Genomic DNA, 22364 nt, shown 5'->3' on the forward strand with positions numbered 1-22364 from the left:
CCTCTCACAGTCCCTGCTTCTCAGTTTCCTTTGCTGGCTCCTCTTCCACTGTTTTACCTCAAAACTTTGAAGTTTCTTAGGGCTTATTCCTGGGGACCTTTCTCGAGGTTGTAAATGCCACCCATGAGAAAGACAGCTGGTACCTTCCAGTATTCATTCTACCATTCTCTATCAATCACAGAGCCTCTATTTTTAGCCGGGCACATCGCGCCTAGTTAAAAGGCGACATTTCTCATCGTAGCTCATTATTTTGGCCAATGAGATGTCAGCAAAAATGCGTGGGCCTTCCAGCGCAGTCTCTTAAAAAGAAAAGGGTGCACTTTTCCCCCCTCTCTCCTGCATGCTTCCAAAGGTGGAGCACAATGAGGTAAACTTAAGATTGGAAACCAAGCGCTGAGTGTAGCAGAGCAGCTCAAAACTGCCTACCTTTGGACTTTTTTGTGAAGAAAGAAATCAATTTCTATCGTAAGTTATTATTTTTTTTTCTTTTGTCATTTGCAACTGAACCTCATCCTAACTGATCGTTCCTGTCGCTGTCGTAGTTGCATGCTCACATCCCACCAGGAAGCCTGCGTACAGCAGAGGACAGACACCTCCAGGGGGAAAGAAACGCTGGGCCTCCTTCCGCAGTTGTAAGTAACCAAGCTACCAGGAGGATAGGATGGGAGGTGGGCCTAGGAATACAGTTTATTAGCTCACAGAGAGCACTGAATGCTAGATTAAGGAATTCGGACTTTATTCTGCAAATCCCTGGCGGACAGGACACCCTGTCTGTCTTATCTAGTAATGCTTCCACTTTGTAGATGCTTAATGAATGACTATATTCTTTATTAATGAATGCTGTTAACTTAAACGACAGAAGAATTGTTGCGCGGTGGACCAGTTGGGAATCACCACCTGATCCACCCTGTCCGGGTTTTACAGGTGAAGTAACCTAAGTATCTTTTGCTGGAAGTGGCAATCAGCCTATCCGCGAGGAAAGGCAAACCGAAAACTCCCATCTCGAGGATGAAGGCGGTAGGGGGTACAGAACTGGTGAACGCGGCCGGGAAAAGCAGTTGGATGTGTGGCTCCTCAAGATGGCTGCCCCGAACCCCATGACCGGGAGGAAGCGGAGCTCCGCCCCAGCGCGCCGGGCCCCACCCCACTCGGCCCCGCCCAGCGCCCCCCCCCTCCGGGGGGGGCGGTGCGGGTTGTGAGGTGTCTCAGCGAAGCGCCTGCGCAGTGGGCAGCGGCGCGCGGGGCGGAGGCTTTATAATCACTTCGACGCGGCCGCTCGGCTTCTAGCTCGGGGAGGGCGGCCAAGGCGGCGGCGGTCGCCGCGCCGGTTGAGGGGGCGCTGAGGCGGGAGCAGTGGTGGCGCTGGGCGCCCCTCGCTCCTGGGCCTCTGGGGGCCATGGGCTCCGAGAAGGACTCCGAGTCGCCGCGCTCTACATCTCTACACGCGGCCGCGCCCGACCCCAAGTGCCGCAGCGGCGGCCGGCGCCGGCGCCTCACCTTCCACAGTGTCTTCTCCGCCTCGGCCCGCGGCCGCCGCGCCCGGGCCAAGCCGCAGGCCGAGCCGCCGCCCCCGGCCGCGCCGCCGCCGCCCGCCCCGGTCCCGGCCGCGGCCCAGGCCCCGCCGCCCGAGGCGCTGCCCGCCGAGCCGGCCGCCGAGGCGGAGGCGGAGGCCGCGGCGGCGGCCGGGCCCGGGTTCGACGATGAGGAGGCGGCGGAGGGCGGCGGCCCCGGCCCGGAGGAGGTGGAGTGCCCGCTCTGCCTGGTGCGGCTGCCGCCCGAGCGGGCCCCTCGTCTCCTCAGCTGCCCGCACCGCTCGTGCCGGGACTGCCTCCGCCACTACCTGCGCCTGGAGATCAGCGAGAGCCGGGTGCCCATCAGCTGCCCCGAGTGCAGCGAGCGACTCAACCCGCACGACATCCGCCTGCTGCTCGCCGACCCGCCGCTCATGCACAAGTACGAGGAGTTCATGCTGCGCCGCTACCTGGCCTCGGACCCCGACTGCCGCTGGTGCCCGGCCCCGGACTGCGGGTGAGCGCGGGGGCGTGGCCGCCTGGGCAGGGGCAGCGGCGGAGGGGGACCTGAGCCCGCGTGTGGCCGGCCCGGAGAGGCGGTCGGCGGCGCCCAGGGTGCGCGTGTGTGGCCCAGCACCGAGGGAGCGGAGAGGGATGAACAGCGGGAGGAAGGAGAAGGCGGCAAGTGCGGCGGGTTGGTAACCGGCCCCCATCGGCAAGCCCAGACCGGTGGGGGAAGGCACCCACCACCCGCCCTACCCGAGGGCTTGAGGTGGGGGCTGAGCGGTCCTCGAGGGCAAGGGAGCTGTCCATCAAGTCAGGAGGCCTGGAGAGGCTTTTAGGTCGGGTGAACGCCCCTCTGTCCAGAGGTGTAGGGGGAATGTCTTAATGAGGGCTGGGAGGGAATGACTGGCAAAGGATGGAATGAGAATATCATTCTGAGGGGCTCGCAGCAGTCGGAGGGGTGTGTCCCTTTGGCCATGGGCAGACTTAGCAGCATTGCAGGAGAAGGTGTGTTCTGACCACCGCGGCTGAAAGTTGGAATGGAGGTGATGGAAATGGCACTAAGGGGGAAAGGACAGCTCACTGGCAGCTCTGGGGCACCCGGGGCATCGTGTGCCTTCTGTGCTAAGCTGTTGGGAGGCCCGCTGTGGTTTTACACTGCTGCCTCGGGCAGAGTGAGGGGTGGACGGGCCCTTTCTTTGTCCAGAGAAGCAACGGGGCACTGAGAAGAAGGATGCCCAGAGGTTGATACGGTAGGAGAAAATGTGTTACCCGGCCCCTCTGATCGTGAGTTCTTGATGACAGTCTTTTTCATGCACCGTATATCCTGAATTTTTAAGGTCAGTGAGAAAATATGCAGTCTTTACAGGGACAGAATTCCAGCAGATTTTGCTATCTAAAGTATTCAGTGGAGACCACCCTCCCCCCCCCCCTTGAAAAAAAATCTGTGTGTTACTGTCAGTACAAACCATGAATGGTTGCATGCAGCAAAGAAGAGCTTATCTAAGTGGTTGGGAGTCAGACAGTGCCATTTACCAATTCTGTGACCTTGGGCAGATCATTTTATTCTTGTGTATTATGCTTTGGGGGCAAAAAGATGCTAGGGACTCCTTGCAGTGTGAGAATGTAATGCCAGTAAAAAGCTGCATGGTCCTTTGCTTCAAAGGAGTTAAGAAGGGCTTTTAATTGTAGCCTGTATATCAAGGCTGTTTTAAGATTTCCCCGATGCTATTTGTCTCCTTGGAAAGAAGCTGTCTTAAGAGTGTCTAGAAGAGTTAACTTCTTTCTATTTTGCCAGACTTGTTTAGAGATGGGTGTGTTATTTAACCTCACTGAGATGGAGTTTCTAAATTACTTTGAAGGGTTGTAGTCAGAGGTATGGTGTTTGTCTATGGTAGATCACTTTCACTTTCAATTAATAAGTGTCGGAGGGAACCTTGTAGGCTCTTATTTCTGGTGGTCTGGTGATCTTAATGGCCTTTAGAGGTTAATATACATATGATATGCAGGCATCATACATACTGTTGATCTATTTTCTGAACTAAAAGAACATTAGGAGAACATTGCATGGTTAATTTTGGAATAGTATATTAAACTACTTTTTTGAAATGTCTTTCCCTGAATTTTAACTGAGAAATGTAGCATCACTGATTATCTTTCTGGAAAAACTCCCTTTTTGTTTTTCTATGAAATCAGTCACTATCTTTGCTCACATCAATAAAAATGGACAGGAATTCACTTACCATCTTGATGGTAAACTGTAAGCCTTTACTGAAAGCTATTAAGGAATTAAGACCATTTCTTATTTCAGCCAAGTGTTGGATTAGTATCATCCAGAGTTTTTTTAATTAGTTAAGAGAATTATAAAAATTATATAACTATATTTTTAAGTGTGTTATGTGTGGGTTTAAAGAAGGTAGAGTTTGGAGAAAGCAAGCAAGCTGGCAGCTGAGTATACATGTGCCAGGCATACATAATTGAATTTGATTCTTACAACATTGTAAGATAGATTTGATCTAGTTTTACAGATGAGAAAAATGAAATTTAAATAAATTGAGTGACTTGTTGAGGGTCATATAACTAGTGGGTGGTGGAACCAAGCTTGAAACACTTAACTCCAACCAAGGCCAATATTCTTTCCTCTTTTTAAAAGCATGAGATTGTTGGCATTATTGGGGATGCTACTGTTTGGATCATTTTGTCAAATGTTGTAGCCTAAGGACAACATGGAAAGAGCCAAGGATGCTAGAATCTAGTTTCTTTTCTGATTCTTTTTGTGAAGAGCCACTTATCTGTTTTTTCTTATCTGAAATAGGCCTAATCCTTTCCTGACTTGAGAGGCTTATTAATTAATGTTTACAAAGTGTTTTGAGGTGTGCAGTTGGACGTGTTAGATAAATAGAGAGTAACTTTAAAATTCTGTCACTTCCCAAACAAGTGTCTGAGTTCCCTGGGGATGTGGCCAATGATTTTGCCACCTCTTTTTATTTTAATTTATTAAAAATAATTTTTTTTAACGTTTATTTTTGAGAGAGAGAGAGAGCATCAGCGGGAAAGGGGCAGAAGGAGGGAGACAGAGGATCCAAAGCAGGCTCTGTGCAGTGAGCACAGAGCCCAATGCAGGGCTTGAACTCACAAACGGTGAGATCATGACCTGAGCCGAAATCAAGAGTCAGGCAGCCACTTAACTGACTGAGCCACCCAGGTGCCCCACCACCTCTTTTTAATGCCAGGAGAAAAATAGCTTATTTTGTTTTGTTTCAATCAAATGGTTCTATTCTTCTATGTCTGTTAAAATTCTGGATGAGCAGTTAGAGAAGCATAATCCCCAGTTCTCTTCTTGAACCTGACCACCTTTATTCATAAATCAACTTCTTGCAGCCAGATTTATCAAGTCCTCCCTTTGCTCTGTGTGTGTATATGTGTGTGTATTTGAAGGAGGCATGTAATTGATCTTACAGAGTTCTGATCGTTAGGTTCACTGTGATTATGATAACGAGAACACTGTATATTAAAAGATTATTTGTTTACGGGGCGCCTGGCTGACTTCAGTCTGAAGAGCGTTTGACTCTTGGGGTCATGAGTTCGAGCCCCTTGTGGGTTGTGGAGATTACTTAAATAAATAAACCTTAAAAATTATTTGTTTACAAGGTATTTGTAGAGCAGAGCAAAGAGTCATGAATTTTTCTTTTCCCATACTTGAATATGATTTTATTTTAATCATAAATAAGAGGACCAGTTTCAGTGGGGAAACATTTACATTATTATTTAATATTATTAAGTACAGCATTACCAAGTACATTTAAAACATACTTTCTAATAGGTAAAAGTAATTGAAAATACAAATAACTGATCTTTTTATAGTTCTTTATGGTAAATTTATTTTATAGAGGAGAAACCAGCCCAGAGAAGTTTAAGTGTGGGCTTCAATGTCTCAGTGCTAATAAGTGGTGCAGTTGATTATAACTGCTTAGAGTCTCTGCTTAAGCATGAGGTCTTTTCAGAAACCCCCACCTCATGTAAATATATAATGTTTTCCTATCAAGTACTGTGTTGCCAGTCTTCAAACCCTTTCAGAATCTCCGGAAGACTGAGGGGTGAGCAGAGGAGGCAAAGAAAATTCCTGGTGTACAACAGCAGACCTTCTGTACGAATGAATAGGAGATAAGGCTGTCTTGACCTAAATTCTTTGTGCAGGTCCACCACTCCACCACTCCAGCCTCTCATTGCTGGTTCTCTCTCAGTGCCCCCTCCTACGTGACCCCAACAGGTAGTATCAGCTGTTGGTCTTCCTGGAGAACTGGACTGGACCATCCTGTAAATAGGAACCTTCTGTTCATCTCTAGCACACGTATGAGCAAGACAAAATTCTCAGTCAATGAGGGAGGATTTTCTTTTCCTCTCTGCAACCTTCCTGGACATCTTTTATCTCTCTCTTTTGGTGTGGGGTGTGTGTGTGTGTGTGTGTGTGTGTGTGTGTGTGTGTGTGTGTCTTTCTGGTATGACATGTAAAAAATTGAGATAAAGTTGATCTGGTCGTTTTCTCTTAATTGATGTCTATACCTTCTATTTCACAACTCTTAAGTCTCTTAAGCCTCTTAAGCCCCCCATCCCTCGCTTGTCCATCTGCATCATCCTCCAGCTCCATATATCTTTCCCATATTTGCCAAAGTACTCACTCTAAAGTGGAACATCTTATATCACTCCCCTGCTTAGAACTGTTCATACCTGGGGCGCCTGGGTGGCTCAGTCGGTTAAGTATCTGACTCTCGGTTTCGACTCAGGTCATGATCTCAAGGTTTCATGGGTTTGAGCCCCAAATTGGGCTCTGTGCTGGCAGCACAGAGCCTGCTTGGGATTCTCCATCTCCCTTTCTCTCTGCCCCTCTCCCAGTCACACTATCTCTGTCTCTCTCAAAATAAATAAACTTAAAAAAAAAACAAAAACCTGTTCATACCTGACATATAAGATGACTTCTTATGTCTTTAAGAAGTGATTATTTATATGATCTACCCTTATAATGCAAGCCCCATGATAGTCTTCTACCATCTTTTCATGTTATTTTCCGTTTTTCACCTACAACAGTATTTTCCAATGTATATTATACGTATTACTGGAAAGGAAAACGTTTTGTGACCAAATAAGCTTGGGAAATACCGGCTTGAGCAAAAAAAAAAAAAAATTTCTGAGCTTTCTGGACCCTTTAAACATGCTAATATACACTGTAAATTTTGCTAATGCTAATAAACAGTGTAATTTTCAATCTGGTGTAATTTCCCCAAACTTAGACCAACAGGAAACATGTTTTTGTTTTTTCGATGGCATCTTGAACTGAAACTTTCCCTATTTGCAGTTTTCCAACTCCTTTAACAGCTATTCTGTCTTCTGTTAGTGTCCTTATTTAACAATGAATCTTGTACTCTGAATAGATTAAGAGCTCCTCTAGACTAGAATATCTGTATTCCAACTTTTTCCACAACACTGTGAACAAAATTTTTCGGTTAGATCTCAGAAGAATGGGATATTGAATTTAGATAGTTGAAGATAGATAAAGATAATGAATAGCACAGTTTTTGGAAGAGAAGCAGATAATGAGGGGGAGGGTAAGAAGAGGACAGATGATCATTAAGTAGACACTTTTGAGAATTATAAAGTGTTGAACCTTAGGTAAATATTGGGTATTACAAAAAGGACTTAGACATGGTCCTCTTGATAGGGAGTTTGGCCTGTTAGAAGAGATGATAGGTAAGTAGATAGGTAGGTAGAGAGATAGAAAGAGAAAAAAAAGGAAAAGGAAGAAAGGAAGAAGAAAGAAAGAAAATGCAGTGTAACACATCCTAAAGAAAATACAAATCCTCTTAGAGGATAGATGAAAGATTTTGTATGAGGGTGTCAAGAAAGGGGTGCCTAGGTGGCTGACTCAGTTAAGCATCTGACTTTGGCTCAGGTCATGATCTTACAGTTCATGGGTTTGAGCCCCACATCAGGCTCTGTGTTGATGGCATGAAACCTGCTTCAGATCCTCTGTCTTCCTCTCTCTCTGCCCCTCCCCTGCTTGTGCTCTCTCTCTCTCAAAAATATATAAACATTAAAAAATCTTTATTAAAAAAAAAAGACTTCGCAGAGCAGGTAATATTTGATCTGGGCCTTGAAGAGTATGAGTAGTAATTCCTACAAGGCAAATAAAGATGCAAGTAGAGAAAAAAGCATCTTAAATCAGAGGGTTATGAGCAAATACATAGAGGTATAAAAATGCAATGCTAAGTCTGGAGGCTAGTTTGGTCACCCTCTGGATGCACAATATGGAGAGCATGATCTGGAAAGTAACTAGAGATCAGTCTGAAAATATAGACTGGATTCAAGTTGATAGCCCTATCTAAGCCATGCAAAGTTTAGGTTTGAAAGACTTTTTTTCTTTTTCGTTGAAGGATTTTAAGTAAAAGAGTAACATCATGATAGATAACTTTCTGGAATTGGAATTTGGATTGGAGTGGAGAATAAGGAGACTAGATAGTAGACTCTTAGAGTTGTCTGGCCAAGAGGTGACATGAGTTTGAACCAAGCGGGTGGGAATAGAGGGGGGAGAGATAGTAAGAGTACAGCTCATGACAACTTGGTGCATATCTGCTACCCTTACACATGCTCAGGGTCCATTTGTAAATGAAGTTACATGGCCTGGAGCTACAAAGTGCAGACATAATATAGGAACACACTTCTTTTTTTTTTTTTTTTTAATTTTTTTTTTTTAACGTTTATTTATTTTTGGGACAGAGAGAGACAGAGCATGAACAGGGGAGGGGCAGAGAGAGAGGGAGACACAGAATCGGAAACAGGCTCCAGGCTCTGAGCCATCAGCCCAGAGCCTGACGCGGGGCTCGAACTCACGGACCGCGAGATCGTGACCTGAGCTGAAGTCGGACGCTTAACCGACTGCGCCACCCAGGCGCCCCAGGAACACATTTCTTTAACTACTAGGGTATGTGGAACATAATCAAATAATAATGGGATTTTTTTTCTCCAGGGCTGAAGTTAGGTAATACTGTCGTCTAGCCTGTCACACATATTTCTGAAGACTTAGGAAGTGAATAAAATTGGTAAATTTGTATGAAATTAAGGGGAGGGAGAAGGACACGTCTGTTTTCTTAGCAGCATGTAATTTCCAACACCTATTTAGCTGCTGCTTCTCCCTCCCCACCCCCCCATTTAGCTTCTAATTAGCAAGCCTGAGTGCTTGGTTAATCTAAGAGCAGGGTGGGAGAGAGACTCCAGTGTGGGATATGGAAGAGAAAGAACAAGATCATCAAGGTGGATTTGGTCTCAAGGATGAAGTTTTTTTCAATTACCTGTGGAAGAAGATTACCCTATTCAGAATTTAGGAGTTTACTCCTAAAATGGGCTTAGACAAAGTTTTAGGACTAAGTTATAGTACCTGGCATATAATAAACCAGTAGATACATGGATAAAGTTTAAAGATTGCTTTAGGACAGAGTAATGGTCCATGAGAAGAGTTAGAATGGCCTGGGGAAAGTAAAGAACTTAAGCAGGAGAGGGTCTCTATCATTCGTTGAACACAAGCATTTTAAGCATGAACCAGTATACTATACCCTGAAGATTAAAAAAAAAAGGATGATACTTTTCCTTGAGTCTAGTCTGGTTGGGGAAGCATATGTATACACAAATAATTAGAACATAATGTGATAAGTAATATGAAATAATCATACATAGACATAAAGTAGGCAACCAGCCGCCTAGAGAGATTAAGTGGATTTTATAGGGAGATGAAATTTGAGCCGGTTCTTAAATGGATAAAGTATTTGCCAGGGCAAGAAGAAGAAAGGAAAGAACATTTCTAGGCAGAAGGAGTAGATTATGCAAAGGCTATGAAGTAGGATAAAATGTGCTGTGTTTTTATACCATACCTTTCAGGGCAAGATCTCAAATGCAGTTTTAGAGTATGTGTAGTTCCACTTAAATGTGGCAAGCATCTATACCTCCATTTTTGGGGTAGAGGTTAAGGCTTGGAGATTTAAATTAGCTCAGTGTCATGCAGTATGAGTCAGGGACAAGGAGCCCAGACCAGGCACCCAAAAACAGGAATGCCAAGTCTCGTGCCCTGAGTAATTCTGTGTCATGGTAATAGATTGCTGTGTGTTCGTGAGTATTTGGGGTTATTTTACTTCCTTAGAACCAAATTCTACACCCAAAATTGACATTATCAATCTTGTCAAATGTTCTTTAAAGAAAAAATAAAAGATTCTGTTAATAAATATTTACTCCCACCATGTGAGGTAGGAATGGATCAGGAAATGATCAAGGCTTCCTGACTGTGTAATTTGTATCATCAGAAGTTGACTACTTTTCAGAGGCCATCCGGTACCTTTCCTATAACCCAGAATAGTAAGGAAGTCACTTTCTTCAGGAGAAACATTGTTTATCTGTAGTAGTTATTTTGCAGCGAGGTGGGGTAAATTTGCTCAGAACTCCTACAGGATATGAATCATTTGCATTCATACATTGACCCCTTTGCTGTTTCTGAGAAGAGATTTAATACAGACTATATTATGTAACATAGATGATATGTCATCGATACCTTCAATGTCATTCTCAAATCAACTTGCAGAATCTATAATAAACCTGAGAACTTGAGTTGCTGTTATGAACATCTAATGTACATTCAAATAAACAGTAGAAGAAACCCAAGAAAACTTTTATTAGCCTTCCATAAAAGTTGTTTAAGGTCTTTGGCAATTGGAAGAGAAAGTGGAATAGGGGACAGCAAAGCCCAATGGCAACACCTAAGCCTACAGTCATTGACCTGTTTAAAAATTGTTTGAACTTTCACAACTGCTATTTTCCCTTCTTTGTTTCTTTAAATTACTTAATTTTTTTGTTTTTTTATTTTAAACAAGCATTCACTTGTTAGGGTAATCTGAACATTTAGTTGACATATTTAGAACTAGTCAAAAGTGCTAATAGTTATTAATATTTTGGATTGTGAGAGAGAATTCTTGGAAAATAAACATGAATTATAAGACACAGTTGATGTTGGTGCAGATAGATTCTGAATTGCCCGTCTTTACTAAGAATGTGTATCAGAAGAGAGAAGGAAGGAGAGGGAGATAATAACCTTATTCTGTATTAATTAGTAAGGTAGAAGAATGATATTCTTGGACTCTGGAGCCTGTCAAGGAAGTAGATATTTCAAGGTATAGATTTGAGTAAAAAAAAAAAAAAAGTTTGAAAGATAAAATGAGCTTTCAATAGGAGAAGCTGGTCATAATCCATCTGTGGCTCTTGTCTCAGGCTGTGTGTGGTCAGACCAGCTTCACTGTGGAACTTAAAAATAAAAAAGTATACTTTAGTTTTTGCTATAGCTTGTTTTACAAATGTTCTGTCCTTTAATGTAAACAAATTCTAATCTCTCTAAATATAGTAAACCATCAAAAGGATATAGTTTTGTACCCTGTAATTTATGAAACTTGCTGTGGGAAACTGCTTTTAAAGCAGCTTGAACTGTGACTGAATATGTGCTAGAATTCAAGCTACCTATGGTATTTTCCCCTGTTTTTTCACAAATAAGTGATCTGTGTTTTTTTAGAATCTCAAGAAGAAATTTACTTTCTCACACAGAATATGTTTTACAGTTTGTTCGGCATGCTTGTGTGTATATGTTATGTGTGATATGTGTACTCTTTTCTCTCTATATCATGTGTAGTGACAAGGAGTGTCAGTGTTACCCCACTGACACTGATGAATAATGTCTGTCTTGTTCTGATCTTTCTTACCTTACTGATCTCTCTTCCTGTGTCCTTACCCAGTTATGCTGTTATTGCCTATGGCTGTGCCAGCTGCCCAAAGCTGACCTGTGAGAGGGAAGGCTGCCAAACGGAGTTCTGCTACCACTGCAAGCAAATATGGCATCCAAATCAGACATGCGATATGGCCCGTCAGCAGAGGGCACAGACTTTGCGAGTACGGACCAAGCACACTTCAGGTCTCAGTTATGGGCAAGAATCTGGACCAGGTATAAGTTGGCATTTTCTCATTTTTCTCTTTATTTGATATTTCATAACATGAGCCTAAAGCTAGAAGAGATTATCTTAATGTATAACCAAGTGTTTCCTGGGATCAGAGAGCAGAACATATTTGGTAATACCTTCAACGTTGTATTTGATATGTAGCTTCTCTCTCTAATAACTATAGGTTTTCCAACCTATAAATTGGTAAAATTGGAATGCAACAAAATTGAATTCTCTAGTTTCTACCTTCTAAATTTTTTTTTTACATTTATTTATTTTTGAGAGACAGAAAGACAGAACACAAGTGGGAGAGGGGCAGAGAGAGAAGGAGACACAGAATCCGAAACAGGCTCCAGGCTCTGAGCTGTCAGCACAGAGCCCGACGCGGGGCTCGAAACCACAAACCACAAGATCATGACTTGAGCTGAAGTCGGATGCTCAACCGACTGAGCCACCCAGGAGCCCCTCTAGTTTCTACCTTCTTAGTAATATGTCTCATATTGGAAAGTAATTAGGTCCTTCTGCTAAGGACTTTTTCAAAACCTTCATTGTAAGCAGAAGGACATTTAATTAGTATTAAACTTCTATTATTTTCCTACCAGCTTTAAATGCACCACTGCTTTTGGAAGTAGGGTACAGAGTTAAGGAAAGGAAATAATATTAGTATGGATTAATGATTAACCTTAAAAGGAGGAACCTTGGCAAGTCAGAGTAAACCTACTTAAAAATTTCACTGAGTTTATTGCCTTTTATAAATGTATTTTATTTCACTGATGTCATTTGGGAGAGGCTGGTAGGAAAGATTTTACCATTTACTTTTTCCTGGCACAGCATAATCTCCTAAATTGTCATTTTAATAGGACAGTTCCTAGCTTGCTGTGAAAATTACTAGGTGTGTGCTACATAGCATACCCACTTATATTTAGGTTTTGAATTTGAAAGTATCATGGGAAGGGTCTGTGGGTTGTGTTAACAGCAAATCACAATGATACTGAGACTGAGAAATGAGTTTCTTGAGCTAAAGTTTTTTTGCAGACTGTTCCTCCTGCAAGACTCTGCTTTGAATTCTGCCAGCCTATTGGCTGATGAAATTCCATTTTTCTTGGAACGATCTTTCTCTCTTGGGAAGTATTCTTGCTCAGAGTGTGGCTTAAGTGCTGTGTAAGATGCCAGTTTGGGGGATAGGCAGCTCAATATGAGACAGGATCCATTTTATGAAAATTCCTGAGGTCTAGACATAGCCAGCCTTCCAGTGAAGTGGGTTGCACAATTTGGAATTCTTAGTTGAGAGTTTTTGACTGCCTCCTCATTTTTTATATATATTCCTAGGAATAATAAATCAAACTAGGTTTAACTAGGGATATTTTTCTACCCAATTTTCCTTCCCCTCTTAGCAGATGACATCAAGCCATGCCCACGATGCAGTGCTTACATTATCAAGATGAATGATGGGAGCTGTAATCATATGACCTGTGCAGTGTGTGGCTGTGAATTCTGTTGGCTTTGTATGAAAGAGATCTCAGACTTGCATTACCTCAGGTGAGAAGGCAAATGTGTCCATTGCTTTATAATCTTGTTCTTTTACTGATTGAGGGGAAAAAGGAGGTCAAAGAGACATAGTTGTCTGTCCTCGCATTACAGAGTAAGGAAGCTATAAAAAGTTCTTCTGAAGCACTCCTGTGACCATGTTTTTTTTCGAGTTCAGCAACTTCCAGGGACTGTTTTCATTACCTTCCAGATAGAGTTCAGTTTCCCTAGCATGGCTTTAAGTCTTTCCACAATTTGGTCATCATCTAATTTTCTCGCTTTTTCCATGTTGCTTTTATACATGCTATATATTACAGGTAACCTGGGCTTGCTGTTCCCTGTGTCTGCTCTGTGCTGTCTTATTGTTCATGTTCTTTCATAATTGTTTATGTTCTTGCCTCTGCTCAGAATGCTTTCTGATCACATCGCCCTCCCAGCAACCTCTTTTTATCTCAACCTGTTCAGTTTTTATTCACCTTTCAGAGGTCACTTAAATGCCATTTTGTCTATGATGCCTTCCCCAGCTTTTTCTGCCTCATTCTTCTATATTGGCATTCGTTAAATGTTTGTTAATAAACATCACTACTTTTGCTTCATATACAAGTCTAATTTTGCTAAACTGCATAAGTTTATTAAGGTCGGACTTACCTTTTTACAGTTTCTTGCATGTAATGACTTCCTAAAGGATTCTAAAGGATTCAGGTTGAATATTAAAATATTGTCCTGAAGGAGTTAATATTTACCAACTTAACATTCATTGTGTGCATGAAGCATTTTCATTTCCAATATGGCAGGCATTGAGTACTGACACTATACCGAGTATCAGTGACATGAGTGTGTAAGACATGATCCCTACTTTCAAAATTGCTTATCCTGTCTAGTCAAGAAGATGGGACAAAGGGAGTGAGCAAAAATGGTTGAACACATAAGGATTGGGTATAAAAGTAGCCAAACTCGGAATATGAAACTGACATAAAGGGTGTGACAAAGTCTTTTTATGTCCTTTCCCAGGAACATAGTTTACACTATCTATTGGATATGGGTAGGACAGATGCCAAGAAAACTATGCAAATCAGTGTTTATTAGCTGCCGGGCACAGTGCTTTTGGATGTGATATCGAGTGTGTAGGTTGTTCAGGATCCCAAGTAGTATATCAGTCAAGGAAGCAGAATCAGTGTTGATAGGTTAAGGAGGACAGAGTTCAACAGAAAAGAAAGGAAAGAGGTTTCAAGGCTGGAAGCGTACCTTTACAAACAGTAAAGGGCCCAGAGCTCTAGTAATCTGACCTTGTCTTTTGCTCCCCCTCATATGATATATTCATTTCCTGTAACCTCTTGTAACTATTAATCATTCCTGTTGAAAAAGAAGGCTCTTGCTCTTAGTAAGCCCTCTGGTGACAGTAGCTGCATTTGTAATATTACCATTAACTTCAGCATGTTTCCTCTGCAGCCCCTCTGGCTGCACATTCTGGGGCAAGAAGCCGTGGAGCCGTAAGAAGAAAATTCTTTGGCAGCTGGGCACACTGATTGGTGCTCCAGTGGGGATATCCCTCATTGCTGGCATTGCCATTCCTGCCATGGTCATCGGCATTCCTGTTTATGTTGGCAGGAAGGTAAGACATGCTGAGTTCTATGTATGTTCCATCCCCAGGTTTGCTGGTAAAGGTTTGAAGGAAATAGGGAGGAGCTTATATTTCAGAGCTTCCTGAAAACCAGCTGGTTCTTGGATAAAAATAACCTTAATTTCTTAAATGGATTTTCATAAACCCCGAGAGATCTGGAAGTTCTTATTAGCATCCTGGGCCTGGTTTGTCTCGGTGACTTAAAGGTGAAATACTTTTCCTCACTCCTCTGAGTTATTTTGTCTCTTCTTGGATTAACTTTTTCTGTGTTACTTTATGTCACCCTGGTCTGAGTTAGGTTCAAATTGGAGTAAGATGGCCTCTTGGTGGGTGGGGGATATATTTTAATACAGATAGAATATTCACTTGTCTTTTTTCACCCTAGCAAAAAGATTGATATCCTAACCTGCTGACCTGAATTTTATTTCTTCTTCTTAGATTCACAGCAGATATGAGGGAAGGAAAACCTCCAAACACAAGAGGAATTTGGCTATCACAGGAGGAGTGACTTTGTCAGTCATTGCATCCCCAGTCATTGCTGCAGTTAGTGTGGGTAAGCTAGCCGAGACCACAACTCTTCTCCTTCCCTCCCTCTCTTTTCTTTAGCACCCCCTCCCCGCCCACCTCTCGCTTTCCAACTATAGCAGTTTAGCCAGCTGGCCAGATGCTTCACCTCGGAGGCTCCTACATTCTATGCCAAACCCATCTTGGGAGTTAACTCTTTTAGGCACTATCATTGTGATTATCAGCTGCACTAAATTGTCACACTTTGGGATCTTTCATTCTTAAATTAGTGCTTAGAACTCCATCTGGCACATAGAAAAGTTTGAATTAAAGGATGTCACTTTAAGGCCTAGTTTTTCACCTTTCCTCTCCACTTGCCAGGGAACCCACAAAATAAAATTACTTTTATTTTGATTTGCTTAATGCCTCATAGTATTTTAAGAGGCATCAGGGTTTGTTCTAGAATAAGACTATTATAAGTAACATTTATTACGGCTCTCCATGTGCCAGGAGCAGTTCTGAGTGTTTTGCATGTATTAATTCATTTGATCCTCACAGCAGCACAATTGTAATAGAAAGGTGCAGTAATTTGCCCAAGGTCACTTAGCTGGGACATGAATCAAGGCAGTCTGACTTCAGAGCCTATGCTCTTAACTAAGCCATTCTGCCTCTCACAGCAGTAAGATTTTGGAATTAACACTCTGCAGGCGTGGGGATTCTAAGCCCCCACTTATTTAATGTTTGATTATTGATTGTTTCTTGGATTAGCATGTCAGCAGTGAGTAGAAGAGGGAAAATGAAAGCAACGTGTACTCACTGTGCTGGGCACTGTACATACTTTTCTTGTGGTCATTGACAACCCTGGGAAGATATGCCCGAGGTTATACAGCTAGTAAATTGGAGCCAGGATTCTAATCCAGGCCTAATTCCAAGTCCGGTCATCGTCTCTTAGTCCCACCTACCTCTTTAGGATAAGCCATCTTCTGTCTTTCTGTGGCCCTTTATAAAGTGGTTTGTCTGTGCTCAGGCTGGAAAGGAAAATTTAGGGCGGTTGAAACCTGATGGCCTGCTGACTTGTTTCCTTCTCCTCCCCCAGGTATTGGTGTCCCCATTATGCTGGCTTATGTCTATGGGGTTGTGCCCATTTCTCTCTGTCGTGGAGGTGGCTGTGGAGTTAGCACAGCCAATGGAAAGGGGGTGAAAATTGAGTTTGATGAAGATGATGGTCCAATCACAGGTAAAGGGAGAATTTTAATTTCCCTTTAAATTTATGGGACGGAAGATAAAAATCAGTAGAATTCTGTACATTTTACAGAGAGATTGTCATTGGATTACTTTGGGTAATGAGCTTTGTAGGGGGTAAAGTATTTTTAGCTTTTCATTTCTTTGTTCCAGAGTTATTAGGTTAATTCCTCTGGTACTTGGCTCTGTGTGGCAGGTACAAACTAGTAGGATTCCAAGTAACTCCAAGTATGCTGGTAATAGTAGTGATTATAATAAAGTCTTATACCTGCACAGTACTTTATAATTTTCAGAGGACTTTACACAGTTATTATCTCATCTGGTTTTTATAGCAGCTCTCTGAATAGGGAAGGCAAGGGCTATTATCATCCGCATTTAATGGGAACTTCTTTAAGCTTTTGTCTCAACATCTGTTAAATGGGTTTAAGAGCTTCTGCAGAGCTGGGACTAGAGCAAGTCTTTCGACTTCTTCCCCGCCTCCCCACCCCCCCAACTTCTACTTTGATGTTTTTGCTTTACCATATTAACTAAGCTAGGGCACAGAGAGTCCCACAAGTTTTTTAAGCTTCCTACTAGTATCAGCACGTGACCTGAACATATTTTGAAATCTTCATGTTTGATTAGATGGCATCTGTGGTATAATAGTGGGCTTAGAATCCGAAGTGTAGTTTTGTGTGACCAGCCATGAATGGGACAAGTCATTTACTTCTTTTTTTTTTTTTTTATTTTTATTTTTTCAACGTTTATTTATTTTTGGGACAGAGGGAGACAGAGCATGAACGGGGGAGGGGCAGAGAGAGAGGGAGACACAGAATCGGAAACAGGCTCCAGGCTCTGAGCCATCAGCCCAGAGCCCGACGCGGGGCTCGAACTCACGGACCGCGAGATCATGACCTGGCTGAAGTCGGACGCTTAACCGACTGCGCCACCCAGGCGCCCCAAGTCATTTACTTCTAAGATTTCACTTCCTCAGCTGAAATTGGGCCTGTTATTGCCGAGTTATTGGGAAGATTAAATATTAACATATGTTCAAGCATTTGACATGTAGTGGCTGCATGTAGTAGCTGTTCATTAAGTGGACATACGAGTATTCTTCTACATGAATGCTCTCCACTCTGAAGAGTCATTACAGGAAAATAACAGACTCTGTCTTGATGCTGTGTTATCTTCAATTGAGATATTTCGTTCCTTCCCCAGTGGCAGATGCCTGGAGAGCCCTTAAGAACCCCAGCATTGGGGAGAGCAGCATTGAAGGTCTGACTAGTGTATTGAGCACCAGCGGAAGCCCTACAGATGGACTTAGTGTTATGCAGGGTCCATACAGCGAAACAGCCAGCTTTGCAGCCCTCTCAGGGGGCACGCTGAGTGGTGGCATTCTTTCCAGTGGCAAGGGAAAATATAGCAGGTAAGCAAATAGATAATTCCTGACAGAACCAGTTGGAATCATAAGAAGTAAAATACCTGTTTTGAGTCATTTCTCTGTGCTGGGCACATCTCCTATATCATCTCATTTGATGTAATCACCAGTGGAGCCGGGGGGTTTTGTGTTTTTAACTTCACAATGAGGAAATGGGCTCAGAAATGTTAAGTGAATTACAGAAAGTTTGGTGTTCTTCCCACTGCACCATAGCGACTCCACATAAAGAGTAATCCTGACTTCAGATCTTCCCTCTACTACATTAAGCTGCCTGCTTCTGGAAGGGAAAGCACACGTTTTTGTGGCAATCACTAAAGTGCACTCCCCATTAGGCTTGTCACTGACTTTCAGTTGAACAGCATTCATGCTGTATGTTGTTGGCTTATTGGTGTTGTGATCCTTATTACCTTCTTACTTCTATTTGATAGGTAAGGAAAATCAATTCTATGAACATGTGTTGAGACTATGTAAAACTTTATGACTAAAAACGTTTTGACCTGCTCAGTTATTTTACCAGTGAGATAAACCAGAACATATTCAGAGAAGCATAACAGATGTCACATGAGAAGCAGTGAGTTGAGTGCACTGGAGAAGGGAGACCTGTGGATAGGGCAAAACAAGGCGAGGAGGTAGGAGAAATTATTGCCTTCAGATAGCTGAAGGACCTTGAGTTGGAAGAAGGGATTCTGACTCATGCCAAGAGGTAGATTAAGGCAACTTAGCAGAAGTTAGAGGGAAACTAATTTTGTTTCATTATAGAGATTATAGGGAAAATCTATATAAAAATCCAAAGAAGGATTGGATTGGATAACCTTGAAAATACTGAGCTGCCTATCCCTGGAACTATTTAAAGTAAGACCAGATGGCCATTTGGCTATTAGGCCTTTTGGCTAAGGAGTCAAGCAACAGATGACAGATGGATTGGATCCCACACCTGAGTACCTGTCAGTCACCTGGGAGCCTCTTAAAAATAGACTTCAGGGCCCTATCCCAAAATGAATAAATTGAATCTCCTGGAGTGGAACCTGGGGATCTATGTTTGGAAAAGGCTCCCCAGGTGATTCTAGCACAGTCACTGTACAAGCTGGCATCTGGGAAGCACCTAATGGATGGTGTTTGTGAAGAAGTCTCTTCCAATTCTCCGAATCTGTGGAAGAGCCAAAACTAGAACCCAAGTCTGTGATCTGACGCCTCATTCTCTTGGGCCGTGGCACATGCTTGAGGGCATCTGAGGCCGGAGCTACAGAGCAAGGCATAGGCAGCAGGATGGTGGTTGCTCAAATGTGCAGCTGAAGGCTGCTGCTGACCTGTCTGTATCTCATGACTCTGGCCGTCTCTTGTTAGGGGATCCCGCCCCCACATGCCAGAGAATTCACTGCTGGGCTTTCTTAAAACCATCACCCTTGTAAAGAAGCAGACAGACATAATTGGAGACTGACTTGCTGAAACTGCTGCTTAACCAGTCTAGATGTTCCAGTTCTGTGAAAGCCTTTTATAGGAAGTGCATGAGTCAGGTGGGTTTGACTGTGAAACCTATTAAGAGGAAATACTTAAGGTGAACTGCAAACTGGTGTTACAGCCAAGAAGGGAAATTGTTATGGGTTCTCAGCTTTGAGACACAATCGGGGAAGCTTGCTGCTCCTGTGGGAGATCGGATCCTCTGTGTCCTTCAGTCTCATCATCTGGAGGTAATTTGATAGCTAAGTGTTTGAGTTCCCATGTGCAAGATGTAATATAAATGAGATGTGGTCTCTCCTTTTTTCGGAGCTCACAGATGATTGGAGGAGAGATGCACGAATTGATTTAATAAGTATGTAGGTGCTATGGGAGCACTTAACAGGAAATGACTGGTTTGCTGGGAGAATGAGGGGAGATGATACCTCCGTTGTTGTTAAGGACTGAATATGAGTTTGTCACATAAGGAAAGGAAACTTCCAGAGTGAGGGAATGGTATGTGCAAAGTCATGGCGTATACAATGTATATAGGTGTGTAAGGAAAGAAATAATTCAGAGTGATTATGATTTAGGACTGTGGTGAGAGACGAAACTGGAGAGAGAGCTTGGAGGCAGATCGGGAAGACTTTAAATGCCTGTTGGCAGTAGAGAACCAAGAGAGGACTGTTAGAGTGATCGGGTCTTTGTCCACATTGGCACTGATCTGGAAGGTGTTGGACTTGGACTTAGGGCTGCTGGAGAGAGAACCCAACTGCAGTTTTCCAAGGAGGAGATGTTGAGCACCTAAAGTTAAGTAGTAGCAATGGGGATAGAAAGGAGGGGACGATTTCAATAGGTATTCAAGAGAGAAAATATGTGGGCATCTATCTGAGCTATTTGACAATTGGAGAAGATCAGATCAACTCAGTTTGCAAGAGAATAATAGAAGAGATGTGTGCCAGGAAGCAGACTGTCTCAGAATACCCAGGTCTCATATTAACGTGAACGTCCCCTCTTTACACAGGTTAGAAGTTCAAGCCGATGTCCAAAAGGAAATTTTCCCTAAAGACACAGCCAGTCTTGGTGCAATTAGTGACAACGCAAGCACTCGTGCTATGGCCGGTTCCATAATCAGTTCCTACAACCCACAGGACAGGTATGTGAACAGTCAGAGATGCCCAGGAGAGGTTGGAGTTTGTAGTTGGGTATAGGCCTTCAGAAGCTCAACGCCTCCTGTTAGGGCTGCGTGTGCTATCGGATGGGATATATCGTGTGTGCCCTTTGAGTTCACCCGGCAGGTTCTTGGTATAGGAGTGTCTGAGATCTCTTGATTGATTCTTCTTGTTAGCACTTGATTTTTAGAGATTTCTTTCTTTCTCCCTTTTCTTCCTTCCCCCCCCTCCCCTTTTTTGGGTCTTTTTTGGCTATTGTATAATTATTCACATGAAACTTAAGGAGCTCGGTTGCTGTTCACTGATGTCTGTGGGTCTGTGGTTTCTGCTCTCATGTTGCTCATTGCTTGATGTGACTCCCGTTGCCTATTTCTCTTTATTTTTGAGGAACTGGTGTAACTGACATGGTGTGATTGCAGCACCCCCTGCTGGAGGGGTTCTGGTTCCTTCCAATTGTGACACAATAGCAAAACACTATGAATCTCCTTTCACTTTCATGTTTTGAGTAAGATAGTGTGAGGGTCCGACCCTTAGCTGAATTTTGAAAGCTCTTTTGTAGTTGTATAAAGAAATTGGCAGAGGTGCGTATGTGTTTTTAATCATCGAAAGAGATCTAGTTCTTCACCATCTCACTTGAGAGTTAGGTTAAATTTTTACGTTTGCCAAAAGTGAGCTCTCGTCTCCTGACTACCTGTGTTTCGGACTTTCTAATTCTCAACCCACAAACTGCTTGTACCAACAGGTATAGCATGACCCGTACGTGACTCAGCAAAGTGGATTTTGTCTCCACAGAGAATGCAACAATATGGAGATCCAAGTGGACATTGAAGCCAAACCAAGCCACTACCAGCTGGTGAGTGGAAGCAGCACAGAGGACTCACTCCACGTTCACGCCCAGATGGCAGAGAACGAAGAAGAAGGTGGTGGCGGTGGCGGCAGTGTCGGCAACGAAGAGGACCCCCCCTGCAAACACCAAAGCTGTGAACAGAAAGACTGCCTGGCCGGCAAACCTTGGGACATCAGTCTGGCCCAGCCTGAGAGCATCCGCAGTGACCTGGAGAGCTCGGACACGCAGTCGGACGATGTGCCGGACATCACCTCAGATGAGTGTGGCTCCCCTCGCTCCCAGACGACAGCCTGCCCCTCCACTCCCAGAGCCCAAGGTGCACCGAGCCCAAGTGCCCATATGAACCTCTCTGCCCCAGCCGAGGGGAAGACTGTCTTGAAGCCAGAAGGTGCAGAAGGCAGAGTATGAAGTGGAATGAATGCTCCTGTTCTGAGAAGCACACTTGTAACTGCATCTTTTGGAATTTTTTTTTGTGGGGGGGGGGGTGGGCGGGAATTTATGTATTTTATTTCAAATATTCTCTGGTCACAGGTTTTCCCCAGGGAAATTCTGAGAAATTTGCTATTTCTTACCAGGTAAAACATGGAAATTTTTGCCCTTCGTCCCACCCCCAACCCCTTCCCTCCTTGTTTTAGTTTTAATTTATTGGTTAAACTGAAAGTGGCAATCCGTGAGGTGTGTCAAAGAGTGTACAGATGTATGTGTGTATATTGTACGTATGCTAACATATTACTGAAAGAAACACATTTTAATAAAGATTTCTGTCGTAATTCAACTCCTCTCATTTTCCTTGGCTTGGGACAGTCCTACAGAGCCAAGTGTTTGATTGAATAGACCAGTCTCAGGATGGGAGTTTTCCTAATCCCAGGGAAGAAGCATTGTGTTCTAGTTAGACTGCAGTGGAGCCCCTATACACCAACGACTCCGAGCCTGACAGGAAGCGAAGCTTGGCTTGTTTGGGACTCCAGGGTCAGACTGCAGAATTAGCTGAGTCAGCTGTATGGAGAAGCTGTAGATTAAAATGGAACCTCGTTTGTCCTCTGGAGGCAGCCTTCAGTTTTCCTGTT

The 22364-nt window shown here is 43.3% G+C and overlaps 1 protein-coding gene across 3 annotated transcripts; it reads left to right on the forward strand.

The window, feature by feature from the left end:
• The first annotated feature begins 1190 nt into the window (after positions 1 to 1190).
• RNF19B (ring finger protein 19B) lies at positions 1191 to 22072 on the forward strand. Of its 3 annotated transcripts, none has more exons than XM_047082765.1 (9): positions 1191 to 2028; positions 11333 to 11538; positions 12931 to 13072; positions 14510 to 14672; positions 15120 to 15234; positions 16282 to 16422; positions 17625 to 17832; positions 20303 to 20434; positions 21193 to 21327. In XM_047082765.1, exons 1-9 carry the CDS (start codon positions 1397 to 1399, stop codon positions 21212 to 21214), a joined length of 1761 nt encoding a protein of 586 aa, XP_046938721.1. In that variant the 5' UTR covers positions 1191 to 1396; the 3' UTR covers positions 21215 to 21327. The 3 variants fall into 3 exon arrangements, with proteins under 3 accessions (XP_046938721.1, XP_046938718.1, XP_046938719.1); XM_047082762.1 differs by having other exon boundaries at positions 1263 to 2028; positions 12928 to 13072; positions 21243 to 22072; XM_047082763.1 differs by having other exon boundaries at positions 1265 to 2028; positions 21243 to 22072.
• Positions 22073 to 22364: the final 292 nt, after the last annotated feature.

The sequence above is a fragment of the Lynx rufus genome, unplaced genomic scaffold (genome assembly GCF_022079265.1).
Source record: "Lynx rufus isolate CCGP_SWC_20201006 ecotype Redwood Valley unplaced genomic scaffold, mLynRuf1.p SCAF_2, whole genome shotgun sequence".
Classification (NCBI taxonomy): Eukaryota; Metazoa; Chordata; class Mammalia; order Carnivora; family Felidae; genus Lynx; species Lynx rufus.